This window comes from Falco rusticolus, chromosome 11 (assembly GCF_015220075.1).
Source record: "Falco rusticolus isolate bFalRus1 chromosome 11, bFalRus1.pri, whole genome shotgun sequence".
NCBI classification, from domain to species: domain Eukaryota; kingdom Metazoa; phylum Chordata; class Aves; order Falconiformes; family Falconidae; genus Falco; species Falco rusticolus.
The window spans coordinates 26,169,796-26,191,076 of NC_051197.1; the positions used below are offsets into that span (position 1 = coordinate 26,169,796).

General features: G+C 42.1%; 1 protein-coding gene and 1 long non-coding RNA gene across 5 annotated transcripts in view; one reads left to right on the top strand and one right to left on the bottom strand.

Annotated features, from left to right (window-relative positions):
* MTA1 (metastasis associated 1) overlaps positions 1–21,281 on the bottom strand; it is a 94,129-nt gene that overhangs the window by 64,746 nt on the left and 8,102 nt on the right. For all 4 annotated transcript variants that reach the window (XR_005106672.1, XM_037403701.1, XM_037403699.1 and 1 more), the window contains exons 2-3: positions 5,095–5,162; positions 2,672–2,765 (exon numbers count right to left, since the gene is read on the bottom strand). Coding sequence is in view for 3 of the 4 variants with exons in the window: in XM_037403701.1 (XP_037259598.1) it covers positions 2,672–2,765; positions 5,095–5,162 (162 nt within the window). In the remaining variant the exon portion in view is untranslated. The remainder of the gene's footprint in view (positions 1–2,671; positions 2,766–5,094; positions 5,163–21,281) is intronic.
* Positions 7,647–16,772, top strand: LOC119155278. The gene is made up of 2 exons (XR_005106673.1): positions 7,647–8,172; positions 12,405–16,772. It is a non-coding gene; the product is annotated as an uncharacterized LOC119155278 (long non-coding RNA).

A 21,281-nucleotide genomic window follows, 5' to 3' on the forward strand; every position in this document is an offset into this window, starting at 1 on the left:
TGTGAATCCAGAAATGTCTGCAGTCAGAAAGCTCCATTAATCAGCTGAACAAAGGCAGTTAAAAGATCAGCGATGCAGATACGTACATCTACTGCAAATGCATCAAAATGAGGCAACAGGAGACTTTATGGAAATGAACTCAAAGTCAGTGACATTGTTGAGTATCTGCACTAGAATCTTAACATCCACAAAATTTAATTTCATTATATCGTGCAGGATATAGGTATTTTTTTTCCAGACTAAAGAACTAATGGCTGTCCAAAAGCTTAGCTTTACTGTCTTCTCCCTCCTTTAGAAGAACGGAAGCCACACAACAGCACATCTATCTACATAAATGGAAGTCATTTAGTAGCAATTTTATTCTGCACCAGAAAGAAACATACTGGAAAAAATGCTAGTTACTAATGAAATTTACACTAGGAGACCGCCTCATTTGTCTCTGGTGGCTCTATTAATAGGATTGTGCTACAGAAGAATTTTACTGTCTTTCAAACACATATGAATACGAACAATGAATTATTTGTTTGCATTTTAAAAAAAACAACTTAAATTTCTTATCGCAAAAAAAGAAACCAACCTTTGCAGGTTTTTCATTTTCAGCCTGAGACGTGTTTCTTTGAATCATTCCTACCTGCTTCCTTTACTAAATCTAGTGAAGTGAGACACAGATGAAGGAATCAATAGTCACGTTGTTTACAGTGAAGCTCCTATTAAGCTTCAGTATTCTCAGATAAAATGAGTACTGCTGCACTGAAGAGATATCAAAAAAAGCTTTGCCTGCTACCACAATTCTGCAACACAGCCAAATCTCATCTCAGGGCCACGTGACTCTTTGTCAAGGTATGGCTGCAATGGAGGGACTTATTTGGACTTGAATCTACAATAGAAAATACTCAAATTTATCAATAAGGGGCTAATTTTGCTGCACGTTTTCCCCAACGGCACTAAGCACCAGAACACAGCAAGACATTATATTCATTATTAAAACTGAATCTCTGATTAAATCAATCCCCATGCAGTACAACTAGGTAGATCTGTATTACGTATACATCGCAGTCTATTCATATACGCACCAAGCAGCGCATTAAAAGACAATGATATTTGGCAGCTAAATCCTAATTCTGACATGCCCAGATAGGATTGCTTCTTTTTCATTTACGTATGTGCCTTGAATTACAAGGATTAATATGGCTGTCCATGCTTTTTGCTAGACTTTAAGCAATCTGAACAGCTACATCACACATACTCCACTGTTTACAAGTAAAAACCATTTAGTAACTCCACCTGCTTAGCCTTTTTCTCCCTTTCAACACATCTGTTTCAGTAATGTCTGTTTTGTTAGAACTGTGTCCATCACCTTGCAAGGACAGGACAAGAGGGACGCTGAACTGGCAGAGGAAGGTGCAACGAACTCAAATCTAATCCTCACTGGCAACTGGGATGGGGTAAAACAGGCTGAAAGCACCCCAGATAAAGTGTCCAATGTCATGGAATATGTTGCATTATTTCTTCCCTGGAGACTGATACTCCCCTTGAGAGCCAGGTAGTGCATCATGCTCACCACCTTTCAGGTTCAGAACACAAAGATCTACACCAGCTTCTCAGTTATTTTGTGTGGGTTGGTGTTTTTCAGGTTGGTTTTTTTTTTTTCTTAAACCATCTGAATTTTTTTTGCAGTATCTTGCCTTACAGATTTATATACACAAATATCTGATCTATACTGACATATAACTATTTTTTGTATGCACTTTTTAGCATTTTAAAACTGTTTCTATAATTGAAAGATAATCATAACACTAAATTTGTTTAGAAATAAGCTTCCATCTCTACTCAGCAAGATATCTCACATGCCTCTGATCTCCCTGGGATGGGAATAAATGCCAACGTAAGTTAACACAACATTCTTTAAAATAATAAAAATCAAGAAATTTATTAGTTGTGCAAGGCATACATGCAAGGGTGACTGATATAAGGTCATGAACAACGTCCTGAATTTTTTGATACTTTAGTTTCATAGTTTCATGCCTTTTTTTTTTTTTTAATTATTGAGTAACTACAGTACTCAAAAAGGTTACAGTTTCTAAGTCTCATTTCAGCACAGGCATTGTTTTTTCCTAACAAAAGAACTTGAAATATTCAAAATAGCGATCAGATGTCCTATAATTCAGTGCTATTAAAGTGTATTGCCTGAGCATGTTCAGACAAAAGCTATACAAAAAATATTAATAACGAAATTTAAAGATCATTTCTATTAGCCAAGTTTCAAGTCTGTTTCCTATGTTCAGTCTATTTGATTTACTCATAAAGTAAGTTTGAGGGGTTTTTCCAAATAATTCATGAGAAGTAACATATGAGACAGGGAGAAAACTACCTCTCATTCCAAAATTAATAAATTCACTACTGTGGAGCAAGTAACATGTCTTTTATTCAACCCTAACTGAAAATTTCAGTCCTGTTGCCACCATATTCAAGCCATACACCAAAGGGGGGGGGGGGGGCAGGCGCCAGGGGGAGAAAGAAAAAGTCAGCCAAACAAGTAATGCAAATTGCTGAAGATGAGCACAGAAAAAGGACATTTAATAATAATACTGATAATTGTAACTGCAGTATCAAAGTTCTACTCAATTTTGGCAATTTTTTGTAGAAGCAATCTGAACACAAACAAGCTTACTTGCATGTTTGTCTGCCAATACAATAAGTGTACTTGATATGTCTCTTCTCCTGTAGAAACATACCACCTTTGCTTCCACATTTCCATTGGCAGTCTGAAACAGGAAAAAAGAAAAAGCACTGAGCACAAATCAAGAACTGAACTGTACACACCGAACTAGAAACTTCATAAATAATTTGGAATTTTGCACAAGAACTACACAGCATCGCCTTTTGGCACCCTCCAGCTGCACACTGGTTATCTAACACACAGACTCTGGCGTGATCCATTTCAAGGTAGGGAAACAGTGTTTGGTCCTTCCCTCCTAATTGTTTTTGTGGGATCACCATTTTTAGAAGTTACCGATGTTTCGAGGGGTGAGAAAAAAACCACTTACCTGCAGTTAAAATACATTAACAAGCCACTTTGCCACTTTTCAGGCAATGCCTACATTAAGTAGAATTCAAAAGCATATTTAAAATCCCAATAATAAAACTGAAATATAACAACAGGATTCAGGCTTAGGCTGTTCTCCAAGTCTGTTAAGACAGCAGGAAGGCAAAAATGAACCCAGCCATTATTACTTTCACAATAGAAATCACATAAGGTTTTCGTTCTCTAACGGCACCAAACAACGGCCAACACAGAAAAACGATTCCAAAAGGAGAACAAGGGAAGCTGCACCAGGCAATAAACTCTACATCAGTGACAACGTACAAAAAAGTTTGGATCCTTGAAAGTTTGGGATTTTTTTTTCTTAGAACTCTTAAAATGAGATAGGCGATCAATCACTTGTAAGATGGCACCTGTGAAATTGTGAAACTGGCTTTGGACAAACTCTAGGGGAAATACACTGGGTTTGCAACAGCCCCAACCAATCTACTGTCTCTAAAACAAACCAACAAATAATGAAAATGTAACTTCAAAGAGTTGTATCCTACTACTGAAGAGTCCTTGAAAACCATAACAATGGCACACTAAGAAACCAGAACACTAAGACATAAATTCCACTCTGGGAAGTCTCCAAAAAAGGTAGTGGACAAGCAATCTGTCCACAAGGACGCAACATAAAAACCGATTTACACGCTTGTTGCTCAGATGTGAATGGAGGAAAAATTCTCACTTTTTATAACACCAGTTTTCCTACACAAAGGAAAAAAAGTAATCGGACAATATACACATGCACAAATATTTCCCCTTGCGGCCTACCAGGTTTTGGTACAAAGCCTGCAAGATTTCCATGCTTTGCTGTTAAATAATTCAGAACTTCTAAATTTTAAGGAAAAATACAAAGGCAGGAGCCATTTGTTAAAACACAGACAGCTGCAATGTAAAATCATCTATTTAATTTATTTGCTCAGGCACGATTTGTTTCAGCCTGAAAGACCCATCTTCAACAGTACATCAGAAAAATTACAGCTCAAGCAAGAGCTGCACCAAGATGAGCCATCCAGGCTGAAAGTTCTTTTTTCAAAGTGGGGGAAGAATGAAGAGGGGGAAGCAACACTTTCCTAGAAAGCGATCAACAAATCTGCTACTGATACCTCATGTCTATGGATTCACTGTGAACATTTTGGAAACAAGAGTGAGTTCTATCAATGGGAGACAAAGTATTTCTGCAAAAGGCCTCTACTAAAAAGAAGAGGTTACAAGGATGTCTAAGCCTTCAGATCCTTTGTTTGTCATTGTATCAATAAATTTTCTCTTCCAAGTAACTGCTTTAGAAAAACATGTTTTTCCATCACTGGTGGCTGAAGAGAGAGATCTAATTTTAGTCACTAATTCAAATTCAAATCCAAACCAGCAATGTTACACTACTTCTGTACAGGCTGCAATGGACACTTTGGTATTAAACCTGAGAAAGTGGCACATTTAGGACACAGCTAACTGCTTCCTAACAGTCTTCCATCCTCAACTAGGTAAAATTTCAGCAGCGAGGCCTTCAGCTGGCTTCCCACATAGAAGCTATCATGCTTCCCTTTTGGAGCCAATGAAAGGGAAATTTGGCAGATGAAATAATACAGTGGCCCAAAGGACAACCAGCAAAGACAAAGTCTGAGGAAGCAGATAACAGCTCCAAACCCTCCTGCTGAGCAAGAGTCTCCCCCAAGAAAGATCAAATTACAAGGTCCCACAGCCTCTAGGCAACTGTTGTATTATCTCCATATCGCCTGAAGCTGGCACAGAGCTGAAGACTGCAGAGATCTCCTGCCCTACAAGTAGGCACAATCACCTTGCAAATGACCTACACCGACGCTCAGCCCTCTCATACCAAAGGAGAACAATCTAGCAGGTCTCAAAACATTCCGGAAAGTTATCAGAACAAAAGTACTTTTAAGCTTGTAATTACCAGAGAACTGCTAAAGAATTGTTTTGATTTTAATCACATCAAACAGATCGTGAAATCAATTAGCTTCAAAGGCTTGATGGAAAACTTTGTTTACCTTATTGAGCTCTTCTATTCTTCGTATCAAATATGGGTTACTTGAAGAATTTTCGAAGTAGACATAATCTGACAAAAAAGAAAAAAAGACTCTTTAAAATCTGCTAAAAATCAAATCAAAGCCTCACATATACACTGTTAGAGACACCATACCAAATCCATTTCCTACTAAATCCAGGATTTTAAGCAAGGAAATACAAAATCCATGCCAGTATAAGGAGCATATATTAGTGGAACCTGAAAGCGATACTCACTCGACGACACACAACACAAAAAAAAACCCAACCACGCTGGAGCTCTACTGTCAGCCTGCAAAGCAGAGCATACGATCTTTCTTCTCTCTCTGATCACTTTATTTCCACTTTGATCCCTGTTGTCTTCACTTGCTTCCTCTTATCAAAATCCAGCCACTTCTCACCAGCAATACGAGATGTTCCTTTCCCTCTCCAGCTCAGCTTACACATACTGCCCTTTTCCCTAGAATACAGTTTCATTCTTTGTTTCTCTCATATCTTTTTCTCTACTTCTTGTTTTTCCACATCTGCATTATCCTAAAAGTACCATTAACAAAACCCATATAGTAAGCCAAACAGGTCGTAAATTCATTATTTTCAAGCAGGATAAACCTCTTAAGTTAAAGGAAGAAAGTTAGTGCTTTACCAAGGTAGTGATTTCAAAAAAAGAAAAAAGTAGTATCAGAGACACATCAACAAGTGCTATATAATTACATGGGATTACTGAGCTCCAAGCTTAAACGCTCATTTTTACAGGTAAGGAAACAGAAGCTCAAGAGTCCTGAATGGACTTGGCTTTTATCTCCCAAACCTGCAGAAACCAAACCCTAAGCCTTAAGGGAGACAAAAAGAGGGTGGAACTCCCCTCCCCGCCCCCCACCCACCCCCGCAGCCACCCTCCTGGATGCTGACCTTGCCTGCAGATCCAACCATTCCTTCCAAGACTATCTACTACATTTAAGACGATTTCCGTCCAGAAATCCCAGCTCATTTGTGTTTGGAGCCAAACTGCCATAGCCCCTGGGCACGACTCAGGTAATCAGCAGTGAGCACGTTAGCACGATGCCCCAACGATGAATGGGTGCTTAGCGGTGCTAGCCTTTTGTAAATGGAGACAACGACCTAAGCTGTTAGCCTTAATCTCCCCGAAACGCTTGTGAAAAGGGCAATGGGTACCAGAGGTGATGCTGCCCCCTCCCCAGCCCAGAGGAAAGCAAACGTCTCCCCCAGGGGCTTCCGGCTCCTGAAAAGCTGCACCAGGAGAGTTTCCGATCGCCCTCAGCTCCAGGGTGGCCGGGAGCCACCAGAGCATCACCCCCGGCGTCCCGCAGCAGCCCCTGCGGCTCCCCGAGTACCCAAGCCCCTGTGCAGCTCTCCCGGCTACGGGCAGCACTACGGGCACAAGAAGAGGCAGCGACGGGGCCGGCAGCTCGCCCGGCCTGCCAACAGCAGTGCCCGCATGGCCCTGCAGCAGGGCTGGGCTGCCTCGAGACAGCACTCCCAAGTCAAGAATCCCAGGGATTACGATCCCAAGAGTGACAATTTAAAAAAAAAAAAAAAAAAAAAATGTTTCCAAGCTGTTGTCTTTCCAAAAAAACAGTGTTGTACGAGTTGCAAAGATACCTTAACAATGAAGTCTCAACATAGTCTCGGTTGAAGCGATGAGGGATGAGGCTGCAATGCCAATACTAAAGCAATGCACACCCTTGGGTTACCTAACATCCAGCGTAGCCAGGGCTAATAAAGCACAGAAATGCTACACCCAATTGTTTTATATCTTGTGCATTCTGTGCTCCGGGCTCTCCCGCTGATCATCTTCACACACAGTCCAGGCAGCCACGCGACTCCAAACCTTTCTTCCCGACTGCAAGGGTCAGTTCTCTTAAATGTCCCTTCCCCACAGGCTTCAGACTGGGGAATGATCTCCTCTAAGGAATTCAGATTGGGCATCTGGTTCATAGAAACCCGGAGGCTCCCAGAATGGTTATAAACACCCCAAGCAACCAGACCTAAATCTCCCCTCCCAGCACCCCTCTGGGCAGCGTACCAAAGGGAAAACAACAGGCTCAACATTACTATGACCACTCTACAGAAGTCACAACCCAAGCAGATATTTGGCAGCTTCAGCAATAACAACTGCTGACTGAAATACCAACGACAGGCATTAAGCAATTTACACATCAGCAAGAAAAAAAGAAATCTTTTCTCCCACAGCAGAACCACCCATACCCTACAAGGACACTGCAGTGGAGGACGTGGAAGCTTCCAGGTGCCTCCAAGATCACCGGCCACATCTCACATCTCAAGGCTCCACCACCCAAATGTGATACCTGAGTAATAATTCGCGTCAATTAGATAATTGGTATAGAACAATGGAAAAATACCTAAGTAGACTAAGCAGGGGGGCAGAGTGACAGACGGGAAACAGTGTAGGAAACGGTTTGCCTTGCATTAGGAGCAGCCATGCGGATATGGTATGTGAAATATTTAGCTGAGCTTTGCTGTATATGGACAAATCACCTTATATGTAGAAGAAAGAAGTCAGCTCTTCAGGGTGAGAAAGAGGACAAGTGAGGAAGACGTCTAACTTCGTCCCCGATGACCATCAAAGGGACCCTCAACATTTAAACATGCAGGCACAAGGAAAGGAACGCCTATGTCAAGAACTAATCTGAATAGCCACGCCCATTTCCCGGTACAGCAAGAATATGCATTAGCACACAAGCATAAGAGGGAACACGTTGTTGTACAGGGGGTGTGTGCTGGTGGAGCGCAGACTCCCCTCCCACCCAGCGCCTGTTTACACTTACCTTTTCATTTATAATAAATACTGCTAAATTCTGATTGAGTTGCATCCTCATTTATAACAATTTGGTGACCCCGACGTGATCTGCTTGGACTTTGGATCTACGACCGGTTAAGGGAGGTGCCCCACCCTAGCGGCCCTTGCCGATAGCAGTGCTAGAGTCCAATAAGATTCCGAACAAAAGAGGCAAGTAAAGAACCAAGAGCTCTCCCTCCGTGACCCATAATTCTGCGTGAAAAGACCCGAATGAAGAGGATCTGTGAGTATACCATTCGGCTGGGTGGGATTCGGCTGTGTGACTGTGTATAAGGGTGTGACTGAGAAGGAACTTAGTACCAAAGTGAGTGTGGAGGTCTTCTAACCACGGTTCTGATCTCCCGTGAGGGACTCGGCCAGTGAAGGACCGAAGCAACTGCTTTAAGAATTCATGGGTGGGCCAACCACTTTACAAGACACCTCTAGACAGTCAGGGATTCGGAACTTCTTTAAGGGTTCCAGGATGGGTCAGGAGAAAAGTAGACTCTCGGACCCAGGAGGCTCAAAGAGGGGTCTCCAATCTAGAAAGGGAAGTAAAATACCAGACATTCCACCAGAAAGCCCATTGGGGATAATGTTAAAATACTGGGATGACTGGGAATCGAGGAAAGGAAAAGATAAAGAAAAAATGGCTCAATTTTACGTGATAAAATGGCCAGAAGAACCTTTAAGGCCACATGTTTTTTGGCCAGTTTTTGGATCCTTTGGGGATTGGGTATATCAGGCATTGAACCTCTATGTTAACTCTAAGGAGTCTTTTAACCAAGAAGAGAGTGATTATGCGCTCTACGGATAGGAGCCTCAAACCCCCTTCCCACAACCCAGATATTCACTTTAAATACTAGAACTAACAGGAAAAGTATAGAGAAGAGGAAAAGTGGGAGGCCTCTGGATAATATACCTCCTCCCTATTCACAACAATCAGACCAACCACCAGACTGAAAATGAATTAACCTAGGAATCAGGAAAAAGGCAGGGTGAAAAGGAACCGAAGGACAAACAGAAAACAAGAGGAATCCCTATCTGTTACTATTGTATCAAAAGGGGCATATTCAGAGGAATTGTAGAAAAAGGCAACGAGGATGAAAAATGTATAAGGAAGACTAGAGGGTTCAGGGGCTGTATCTTTTGGGGACCCGGACATCAAGTGATTCCTTGCTAAAATATTAGTAGGTCCCTAGAGGAAGAGGTTTATTTTTTAGTAGATACTGGGGGCAGAGCAATCAACTATTAGAAAATACCGAAACGGGGTTAAGGAAGGGAGAGAAGAATATCACGGTAGTAGGGGCAAAAGGGGAGCCCTTTAAAGTTCCTATATTGGAGGATGTGGAATAGAGTCAGAAAAGAAACTATGTCTCAATGACCTATTTCTGGTACCTGAGGCTGAGCACAATCTGTTAGGAAGAGACTTAATAATAAGGTTGGTGTTGGAAATCAAGAGCCAGAAGGGAGAATTAAAAATTCAGCTATATACCCTAACCCAAGAAGATGAGGGAGAAATAGGCCCTCAGTATGGTATCAAGAGGGAGACTCAGGAAAATTAGATATGGAACCCTTGGTGTATGAAATAGTGAATCTGCAACAGCCAATAAGGATTAGACAATATCCTATCCCATTGGAGGGGAGAAAAGGACTTAAACCAGTTATAGATAGGTTGCTCCAAAGGGGATGCTGGAAGCCTGTATGTCCCCACATAATACCCCCATTCTGCTGGCAAAAAGGCTGATAGAGCTGATGGATCGTATAGGTTGTTCAGAATTTTAAGGCTGTGAAATCAACGAACCATGACCAAATCCCCAGGTAGTGACAAACCCATATACTAAACCATTAACAGCTCAGCATATAATGGTATAGTGTAATAGCTTTGAAGATGCTTCCTGGGCCAGCCCATTAAGTGAAAGGTCTCCGGGATACTTTGCCTTTGAATGGAAGACCCTGAGACAGGGAGGTGACAACAGCTCAGATGGACCGTACTTCCTCAGGGATTTACTGAATCCCCAAATCTATTTGGCCAAACCTTAGAAAAATTATCACAGCTTTTTGAGGTAAAGGGGGAAGTGAAACTGTTTCAATATGTGGATGACTTACTGATAACTGGGAAAACTGAGAGAGAGACCCGGAGAACCACTACTGAGTTACTTAACTTCTTAGGGAAAAAAGGGTTGAAGGTCTCAAAATCTAAATTAAAATTTGAAAGGAGGTAAGGTACTTAGGACATTGGCTTAGCCAAGGAAAGAAAAAACTGGATCCTGACAGGGTATCAGGGATTTTAGCCCTATCGTCACCCAAAATGAAAAAGGAAGCAAGGCAACTGCTCGGGCTCTCGGGATATTGTAGACCCTGGATTGAAGGGTTTAGTGAAAAGGTAAAATTTTTATATGAAAAACTGACTGGGGAGAGAATTAAGTGGAACGAGGAAAATGAAGAAAGGTTGGGAAGAAGACATCATTAACAGAGGCTCCACTGTTGAGCCTCCCAGATTTAGAAAGAGCCTTTTATCTATTTGTAAATGTTTCTAACTGAACTGCATATGGAGTATTACCTCAAGAATGGGCAGGAATCAAGAAACCTGTTGGGATATTGTTCTAAACTATTAGACCCTGTGAGTAGGGGGCGGCCCGCGTGTTTGCAGGCACCCATGGCTACTGCTTTACTCATTGAGGAAGCTAGAAAAGTCACTTGTGGGGGCACCTCTGACAGGTATATATGCCACATAACGTTAGGGGAGTACTCCAGCAGAAGGCTGAAAAATGGTTAACTGATGGATCAGGATAGCTTCAGTAGGATGCTGAAGTATGAAGCCATCCTGATCGACTCCCCTGACTAGAACTACAAGTAACTGCTGCACAAACCCTGCACCATTCTATATGGGGAACCCATAAAGACTACAACATAACTGTGTAGACAGTGACTGAAATTGCAAGCAAAAATACGACCCGATCTCGAGGAGACAAAATTAGAGACAGGGGAAAACTGTTTGTTGACAGGTCGTCAGAGTGGCAGGTGGAAAGAGAAGATCTGGGTATGCCATTGTAAACAGGGATACGGTCCTGATGGAATCAGGACCACTCAGGTGCTGCTTGGTCCACTCAAGCATGTGAAATTTACGCATTATTACGAGCCATAGAACTATTGAAAGGGAAAGTGGAATTATCTATACTGATTATAGGATATGCTTATGGGATAGTCCACACGTTTGGGAAAGCTTGGAAAGAAATGGGGACTTACAGAGGCACCCAAGGAAAAGGGCTAATTCACCAAACTTTTAGATAATTGCAGGCATTGAAGGCCCTAGAAGATTGCTGTAGTACATGTCAGCGGACTCAGAAGGGAACTGGCTTCCACATAAGAGAGAATAACCTAGCAGATAAAGAACTGGGGAAGCAGCTCTTAGGAAGTACAATGTAGTTTTTAATCCTGCAGGAAGCGGATAACGAAAAAGGGACACAGAGAAAAAGGTATACGGATGCAGAAATAAAATACTATAAAGACAACAGGGGCAGAACTGAAAGAAGGAAAATGGGTTCTGTCTGATGGAAGAGAGATACTGTCAAAGGAACAAGCTAGGCATGTACTTCTACAACTACACCTACAAACCCATTGGGGAACAAAGCCTGAGTGATCAATTTCTAAAATTTTATGGGTGTGTAGGAATATACCGAGATGCCAAACAAACCATCCAGAATGCTTAAGGTGTCAAAGATAATAATGAAGTGATTAGACAAGCACCTGCTGGAGGAAGAAGGACAGCATACCGACCATTGAGAGAATACATGTGGACTTTACTGAATTACCAAAAGTAGACACAACACTAACTATCTGTTGGTAATCGTGGATCAATTAACACAGGGGAGAGGCTTACCCAGCAGCGTGAGCCACCACCGTAGTGGTAGCTAAGAATCTATGGAGAATGTTATTCCTCGCTGTGGTTTAATCAGGAACATTGAGTCCAATCAGGGGGACACATTTTACCTCAAATGTTTGAAGGCTTTAACTATGGCTCTGGGCATTAAACGAGAATATCATACGCCATGGCATCCTCAAGTTCTGGCGGGTTGAGAGAAGAATCAGACAATTAACACTAATTGGCCAAACTGATGATGTGACACTCAATTATCATGGGTAAAAGTTTACCACTAGCATGTTAACAATAAGAACCATGCCACAACGGGGAGACCAGAGTATCACCTTATGAGATGCTTTACGGTATGCTGTATTCTCAAGGAATGCCCTTAGATCATTCTTTGATAGAAGACTATGAGACCCATAAGTATGTGATAACTCTGGGAAAACAATTAAATGAACTTCAGGAGAAGGGCATGTTGGCTCAAAACGTGCCCTTGGGGTTCTCCATTCATAAAATACAGCCCGGAGATAAAGTTTTGATAAAAACTTGGAAAGAAGAATTGTTGTCTCCACACTGGGAAGGTCCTTATCTTGTCTTGCTTACCACAGAAACAGCTACAAGGATGGCAGAAAAGAGGTGGATGCATGCATCTCGAGTAAAAGGACCCATAACAGAGACATGGAAGGTTGAATCCACTCCTGGAGACCTTAAGGTTAAGCTCAAAAGGACTTGAAATGTATCTGGGCATAACGATCTTTTGAATATTATCTGTATATATTGAAATGCATATTGACGAGTGTATTAGCAGCTGTTGGAAACTATACAGGCCATAGCAGAAGGATTCAGAGCCCCAAACCCACAGGAGGCATATCACCTCCAGCAGAAATAGGATAGTACCTGTTATGTCCCAAAACATCCTAAACCTCCCAGTTGCCATTGGGCCTAGACACGGTGCAGATTGCCATTATTGCTGTCGATGGGTGATACTGTTATAGTCCTCAAAATCTCCACTTTCTGTCCCCAGTGTAAGGACATACTCTAGAATCCAAAGAAAAAGAAGAAAAGGAGTGGAAGAAGCTGGTACTGAGAAGCCTATATGATAAGGTACTGTTTTGTGGGTATGAACTAATCTAGATGGTGACTGGAAACATATCCAGAGAATTGGCTATCTGCCCTGAATCAAGGCCCATGTAAAGGGCCACAGGTTAGCGAGCCTGGACCTCTTCTAAGAAGCATAAGGGAGAGGGCAAGACTGAGAGAGGAACTAGTCCCACAGCTCAAGAAGGTTTAACAAGGGCTGCAACCCCTTAGGGTCCTGCATGACCCTGATGGTCCAAGGGCATTCTCAGAACTGTAGCAAATGCACTGTTAACACCCAGAGAAGGAGAATTCAGGAACAAACCCTGGTATATCATACCATCTATGCCTGTGAAGGGCAAAAGCTGAGCTCATGTTACGTGAACCAGACAGAATATGCAAGATGCAATGAAAGTGGTAGAATAACCTGTTACGATCCCAGAGAAGTACCCCATCAATGGTGGACAGAGGTGCGAACAAATAATGGGCATGGCAGGTTACTTGGACAGAGTCACACCAGAACAAATCTTAGTGAACCACTATCTGTGGGATTCGACGCCTGCAATGCTATTGATGATCATTTTGATGCAAACTGTGGGAACCTAGAATGGAGACAATATTACAAGGACTAGAATAAGTATATATACCCTGGGTGGGGACAGTGTCAGATGAGACCTGATTATCTGCTTTCATCAAGTACCGCCAGGTACCAATTCAATCACCTTTGTGGAAGAAGAGGGTGGGGATGTGTCTGTTGGGATACGAATCACATTGTGGGGGTGGCCATCCCAATGGATAATTTAGTAAGGTCGAAGCACCATTGAGCTGCAATGGCCAAACCTGTAATCCTGTGAATCTTAAAAACATCAACGCAGGTGACTGGAAAAGCAGGAACCGAACCAGACACGGTCTAAAAATTTACGGAACAGGGGCAGATCCCAGGGCAATCCTGGATATAAGGATTATAGAAACCGCTAGAAAATCTGCCGCAAAACATTTATTGTTCCACTCTTTTTATCATGAAGTGGAAACAGGAGCTAAGTATGAGATTCCAACCATTGCTAAGAATCTGTTTGTAAATCTAGTGAAAAACATTGCAACAGCATTAAATGTGACAAACTGTTTTGTTTGTGGAGGAACTAACCAAGGGGACCGCCGGCCTTGGGAGTCGATGGAAACAAACATCTTGAATCCAAAAATTTGGAAGCCAGCAGAGGGTAACAAAGACACAATGGGTGTTACAAACAAGCATAATCGGGAGAACCTGCTGGCAAAACCAAAATGGGAAAAAACTGGTGGGTGATTTAGTCTGTGAGGAAGGATATGAATGGAATGAGACAGTATCACATTGGACCTCCTGAGGAAGTCCTCAAGTAATGCCGGGAAACCTGAAAAATTGGACAAATGGTAGCCAAATACCGCATGGGTGACCAGCCCCCGATGGGTATTATTGGATCTGTGGTAAGCTAGCATATGCCGAGTTGCCTAAAAATTGGACAGGATCATGTGTATTAGGGACAATCAGGCCCGGCTTCTTCCTATTACCCACTGCCCGAGGAGAGAGACTGGGGGTACCTATATATACAGAAATGGAAGAATTAAGAAGGGCACGACAAAGTTTACAAATAGGGAATTGGAAAGAAAATGAATGGCCCCCAGAAAGGATAATAGAATATTATGACCCAGGCACCTGGGCTGAGTACGGATCTTGGGGCTACCATACCCCTATATATATGCTTAACAGAATTATTAGGCTGCAAGCGGTTGTGGAAATAGCAGTGAATAAGACAGGAGATGCTCTAAATTTATTAGCTAAGCAGAATACAAACCTGCAAACTGCAAAATATCAGAACCATCTAGCATTAGACTATGTATTAGCACAAGGAGGGGTATGTGGTAAATTTAACCTTACTAATCGTTGCTTAGAAATAGATGATGAAGGAAAAGCAGTGAATGAGCTGGTAAGGGAGATGAAAAAGATTGCACATGTACCTGTACAGACTTCCAATGGATTTAATATGGATAAGATATGACAGTCAGCCCTTGGGGGCGAGTGGTAGAAAAGACTGGGAGTCATAACCAGAGGGTTGTTCTTAGGGCTGCTAATAGTCGCGTGCTTGATTCCCTGTATTACACTCCTTACACAGAGAATAATCCAGGAAATGCAGTTTACCATAATCCCGGTGGAAGGTCATCAAGAAGATAAGGTCCCTCTTATGGTTCTGAAGGTCCATAATCAGACCCCAAACCCAACAAAGATTCAATTGGCCTTGGCCAAATTTGAAGCAAAAACACGAATTAACGACATTCAAAAGAAGATGAAGGATTGTGATACATGGAGCAATAATTCGTGTCAATTAGATAATTGGTATAGAACAATGGAAAACCACTGAGTAGACTAAGCAGGGGGCCAGAGTGACAGACGGGAAACAGGTGCAGGAAACGGTTATAACACAAAGAAAGGACAAGTTCTTTCCCTCCACCGCTCTCATTACTCCCAACACAACCGACTACCCCTCACTTCACTTCGGCTGAGACCGATCCAAAATCTTGTTTGTGAATACTGTGACAGAAAATTAAAAATGAAAACTAAAGAAAATGTCAATCTCTGTCATCTTTAAATCCACGGGTTTCAGGTGACTGTTACAAATGTTCATAGCTCACGTCATTTTTCTAACAGCTTTTTTGTGTGCACATATGTGCATATATTGTTCTCACAGACACATTTTCTACCTCAAGTGAACATTAACTCGATTTTTCATGTAACTACAGCTTATCAATTGTAAAGCCTGGCATGGATTTAAAGAAAGTTTATCACAAATGAATGATTTACCAAAGAATAGCTCACGGTGGTATCCAACGGTTTTGAATAAATAAACCCCCAAAGCGTTGTTCTGCTCAGCAGCAGGAACATCCCCAATCCCACACTCCCATGATCAGCAACTGCAAACGAACCTCACATAAAACGGCTCACTGCACACTGCTGGCAGAAAGGCAGAACTGAAGCTGTCCCACGGGATGCTTCAAGAGCCGACACATGACACAGTGTAGAAATGCATATAGACCAGTGCTTGATGACTTCACCATGTCACAAATGCACAGCCCAGTACATCTCATCCACGTTTGAGACTAATCCCACAACCATGTTGAGCATTTCACCAGTAGCTATGCAACTAATGGAGACCTATTTCTCATTACTCAAATTACCTGGAAAAGGGTTTCTTCTCTGCAAGTTATGCAGGCCACGCTGCAAATCACATAAACCAGAATGTGAGCAGATCAAAGGGGAGTAATTTGCATTTTTCATAGAGATTTTAAATGCTTTCACTAAATTAAAATGCTGTCCTGCACAGAAACACTAGTTACTTACTGTGCCACACATACAACAAGGAAATTTTAATTTTAACAAACCACTCTCCAACCTGATGCTTTAGCAGGTAAGAGCACTCCTCTAGAATTGTTCAAGCAGCAATGAAAAAGCTAGCTTCTCACTCACTGCATTTAAAGGAGGTACAGCACCATGCTCCATTGACCCCTGCACTCCGAAACACCTACTCTCCCCTGGTGCAGCACTTCCCCTTCATCTCCAGCTCCCTCCCACGCCATGGAAGTGCATCCGTCTCATACCACCTACCCAGCTAACACTATTCCCTGTCTGCTTTTGTGACAGTAGCTACAACTACACACGTTGGATCACAGGAACCCTCCACAGGCTCCCAACAATCCAGCTGCCAATGGGAGTCATCCTCTCTGTGCACAGCTGTCAGAGTCTCTGTGCCCTGGGCTGAAAGAGAGGATGGGGAACGACAAAATTAACTTTAAAAAAACCCCCAAACTTTAAACAACAGGAAGACATGCATCTCAGCTCCTACCACAGAACAGGAAGGAAGGAGTACTCTTAAAAGAAAAAAAAAAAAAAGAAAAAAAAAAAGGTCCAGAGACAGAAAAATGGAGCCTGATAGCAAGCAAAACAAGAAGTCAGGCCCTTCAAACACAACAGACTGTCTACCCTTGCTAATTTACTGGCTTTCCTACTTACACGACAGAAGAAAAGGGCTAGCCTAGCCGCTCTGCATCCCACAAGCGCAGCACGTCTCCTTACAAACAGCAACCACCATAAAACACGTGAAGCTCACCCCTCACCGCCCAACCGCCTGAACAGAAGAGCTGGAGATTCAATCCCATACCTTCACAACAGCTTACAGCTTAAACTCACAATCCCCGAAATAATCAGCCATGCATCCACATCATGACTGTAATTAACTGCATCACTTATCCACATTACAGAATTACCTGTGATCAGGCTAAAACAACGACTGAGGAGCGTGTGCCAATACCACAAGACAGTAAGGACCATCACACATATGACTACCTTCTGACTCACACTTAAGATTAATTTCTTCCTCTTGCCTATGCTGTTATAGAGCAGAAGTAGCCGCCTAACATAAACCTGTGCAGAAGGCCTTTATATCCCACTTTTTTCTTCTGAAATTGAGAATACGCACAACTTTCTAGAAAGCAATGCTGTATTATACAGGTACTAAACCACCAGAACACACAGACACAAGCACACTTGCAACGGTACAGCAACTAACTAAATCCAGAATGACTGCCTACAGGCCACAGAAGATGGAAGTGTTCCACAAAGGCAGTAAAAGAATTGTTCTCAATTAGCAATAAACATAACAGACTTTTTTTTGGCTCTCATATGCTTTTAAGACATTACTGCAAAACAGCTTCCCCCTCTGCCCTCTTCATGTCAGCTGTTGATTAAGTCTACCATCGGTCCGCAGAAAACAAACTCAGGAGGGAGTACTGCAAAAGAGAGAACACACACTGTCTAGAGGTCGTATATTTATAAGATTAGGCATGTCTGAGCTACCTAACAACCTTATAGGCTTTTAGGTGATCAAGTTGCAAAAATGCTCAAAAGTATTTTTATCCTTCCTAACTTACATTTGCCTTTCAAGCTACAAGCACTTTCTGAGGACTGACCTCGCTGAATACTACCTACCTTACATCCAGAAAGACTTACACACTGTGCACTGCATTAGCTACAGATGTACTCAGTACACAAAGGAGGCTGAAGCCGCCTTCTTCCCACACTTACTACCACTGTTGGGTACAACGTGCATTTCCACACGTGTGATAAAGAACTTCACAGTTGCAAATATTTCCCCTGCTCAATCCACAAAGCTGCTGCCCTGAATTAAAGATGAGTGTCAAGAGAGTGCATAAATGATGATGCTTACTTCTCTTACGGGAAACATATGCCTCCTCATACTCTGGGTTTCAAATTCAACTTTGGGCCAGTTTCTTTCAGTAAACTCCAGCTTTTATTCAGACAGCTTGGTCCTGAAACTGTCACTCACTTTCATTTTAGATAACACAAAACCTCGTGGTCTACATTCTCATGAAAGAGGAGGCTGGAGAGGCTACACTGCTTTCAGCCTAACAAGTCAAGCAATCTCACCTGGCAGAGCCCAGGTCCCATTGCCTTCCGGCTGTTCAAAAAACAGCAGCACTCACAGCAGCTGTCACCTGATGAAATGTTTAGTTACAGCACAGATACAGTTTCAAGAGAGAAAGCCTTACCAGCACAATATTTTCATTAGCAGAAATGCAGAACCGAAACAGAAATGCAGTATACCTAGCAGTATGCATGAACAGGTTATTTACAATTAATGTCTTTTCCACAGATCCACAAAGGTATTAACAGATATACTGTTCAGCACAAGTTCAGTTTGCATTTACTGAACAGCAGATTTGTGGCTACTGCGTGCATAGGATACATGCTGCCCTCATCCTCAGCTTGCTGCGCTATAGGCAACACCGCTACTACTTCTCAACTCCTTAAAAAAGTGAGTGGAAATGGAGCCAGAACTCAAGCACACAAGGATCTGAAATACCTATAATCATTTAGTGAGAGACATAGCAAAAGCGAGTGCCATCTCCTGCATAAATCTCCACTCCATACAGTTGACAGCAACGATCACTAAATTAGTAGGGATAGGTGAGGATAGCCCAGTTAAATCATGCTAGCTTTGCCCTTGTTTCTTGAGCACATTCATATGGTAAACAAAATGTTCACATTCATTTTCTTCCAATGTGCAGAACTTGTATCTGGAAGGGGACAGCCAAAATACTTGGCTGTTTTGAGATGGAAACCTACGATACAGTATTCTGTCTTGCTTCCAAAAAGCCAGGTTCAATATTCCCCAAACATAGCCCTAAAGTAGAAGCAATTCATACCAAGGTCCATGTACAGGACTACAGATTATGCACAGACCTACAAGAAACGCTGATACAAACTTCTATCAGGGCAAGCTCTTCCCAGGTAGTAAGACACACTAAAAAAACAAAATAATAATAAACCCAAAACCAAACCTCTAAAGGACCTGTAATGGTTACAAACAAGAACTCAAGTATCTACCACACAGTACACAACTCAAGCCAAGAAGTATTTTCTACCTTTTTAGAGAAAAAAAAACCCATCTAAGTCTCTAATACATGCAACTTGCTTGGACAGACTGAAATTCTCAATCCCATTTAAACTCTGAACATTAAGGATTTGGAACTTCCCAAAGGCCTTCTGTTCTTTGTTTCTATCATGTCAAAGGGGGAAAGAAAAATTCCTGTTCAGCTACCTCATATCATTTTTTTGTCCGATTCTTAGTGAAACAAGGTTTATGCAACTCCATTATCCAGTCATTAGTTCTTCCCTATTAACTCCTGAACCCTTTGTTTGATTTAAAACATTTCACAGAGGGACAGAAGTCTCAAAGATAATTAAGTTCTGACCACTGTTCCCTATCTTAAAAACATAGATACTAAAAACTACAAGAGAAAGCGAGAAATGCAAGACAGACAATTAGGGATATGAAATGGTTCCTATTTCAGAAACAATTAATGGACTAGGTTTTAAAGCAATTCACTGGAGATTCTGCAGTGTTTGGGGGAATTATCAAAGGTGCTCGCTTCTCTTAGCGCCTCTTAACACCTCTATTATTAGTGCCATAGAAGGCAGGTCCTGGGCTCGATTAACTCCTGATCTGATTCATTATGACCAGCTGTGTTCCCTAATGTTTACCCTCTCTGCGGGGGGGGGGGGGGGGGGGGGGGGGGGGAAGGTGGCAGGTATTCTGCCTAGCAGCAACAATCTAGAGACTTAAGATCTCCGTTCTGGACAAGGCCCAGAGTTCCTACATACGGTACCTTTCCCAGTAAAAGCATGAAACTACAAAGGACTGGGTGCAGAAGGGAAGAACCACCTCATGGAAGAAAGAACACGAATTTTAGATGAAGTCAATGTCCTTATTTCTGTTCCTCACAGCACTGTTGGCTGTATTTAGTTGCAGACCACCTGTGGAAAAAACCAAAGGACAGCAATATGCTGGCACTTGTGAAAAAGAGGTTACGGGTGTCAGCTGTACATCACAGGTCACTTCTTAGACAAGAACTATGCCACACTGAAGTAACTGCTACTAGGGATGTCGGCTTAAAAGGTAAGGTAGGGCAACTGTGTACAAACAAGACTTGAAAAGAGAATTTGTGAGAATCCTGGAAATAAAATTAAGCTTCCAAAGTACTACCCTGAGGATAAAGAAGCAATTCTGCTGCTAGAAATCAATTATATGGCAGTACAAGGAAACCCATTTCAATTAATCCATTCCCAATATACCAGCTATAACTGAGGCACGCTTGCATGTGGCACTGACCCTCTTTAGGTTCACTAAGTCAACTCCCTCCAGATTTCTGCAGGACAAGCACACACTGAATATACCTGGAGAACCATTGGTTTTATTCTTCACTTTACATGAGATATCCAGGCATGATTTAAAGTTCTCTGGACACAAAGCCTGTTCTGTATTACCTCTTCTGCCACTTCATTTGCCAAGGTTGTAGCTATTCAAATATTTTCTGCAATAGAAAAGTTGCAAGCCTATGTAATTTCAGCTGCACCAGTGCAACTCTTTGAGGGGCAATACCATTAACCAGTTCAGGGAAATAGTCCAGGCTTAAAAAACAGAAAGGCCTTTCCCCAAAGCTGGGTTGTAAGGGAAGACCAGGATGGTCTAATTTACAGAAGAGCCGGAGAAACACTTGAGCAAACAGAGGAACTAGGACAGAGAGAACTCCTTAAATCATGGAGGAGTTGGGGGGCAGGGAGGGAAGCATGGGAGAGGAGTATCCTCAAACTGCACCCTCATTATCTTCTCTAGAAGCCAAGAGAACTGCCTATTCCATTGCAATTCTTACTGCTAAGCACAGACAAAAAAACCCATTATTTTCCAAAAGATATTTAGGCAGTTCATAAGATGACAAGAAATCAGCTTCACGTTCTTTGCAAGTATCTCAAGAGCTGCAAAAGAAGACGCCAAGTCTTGTATCACCGTCAAGAAACAACA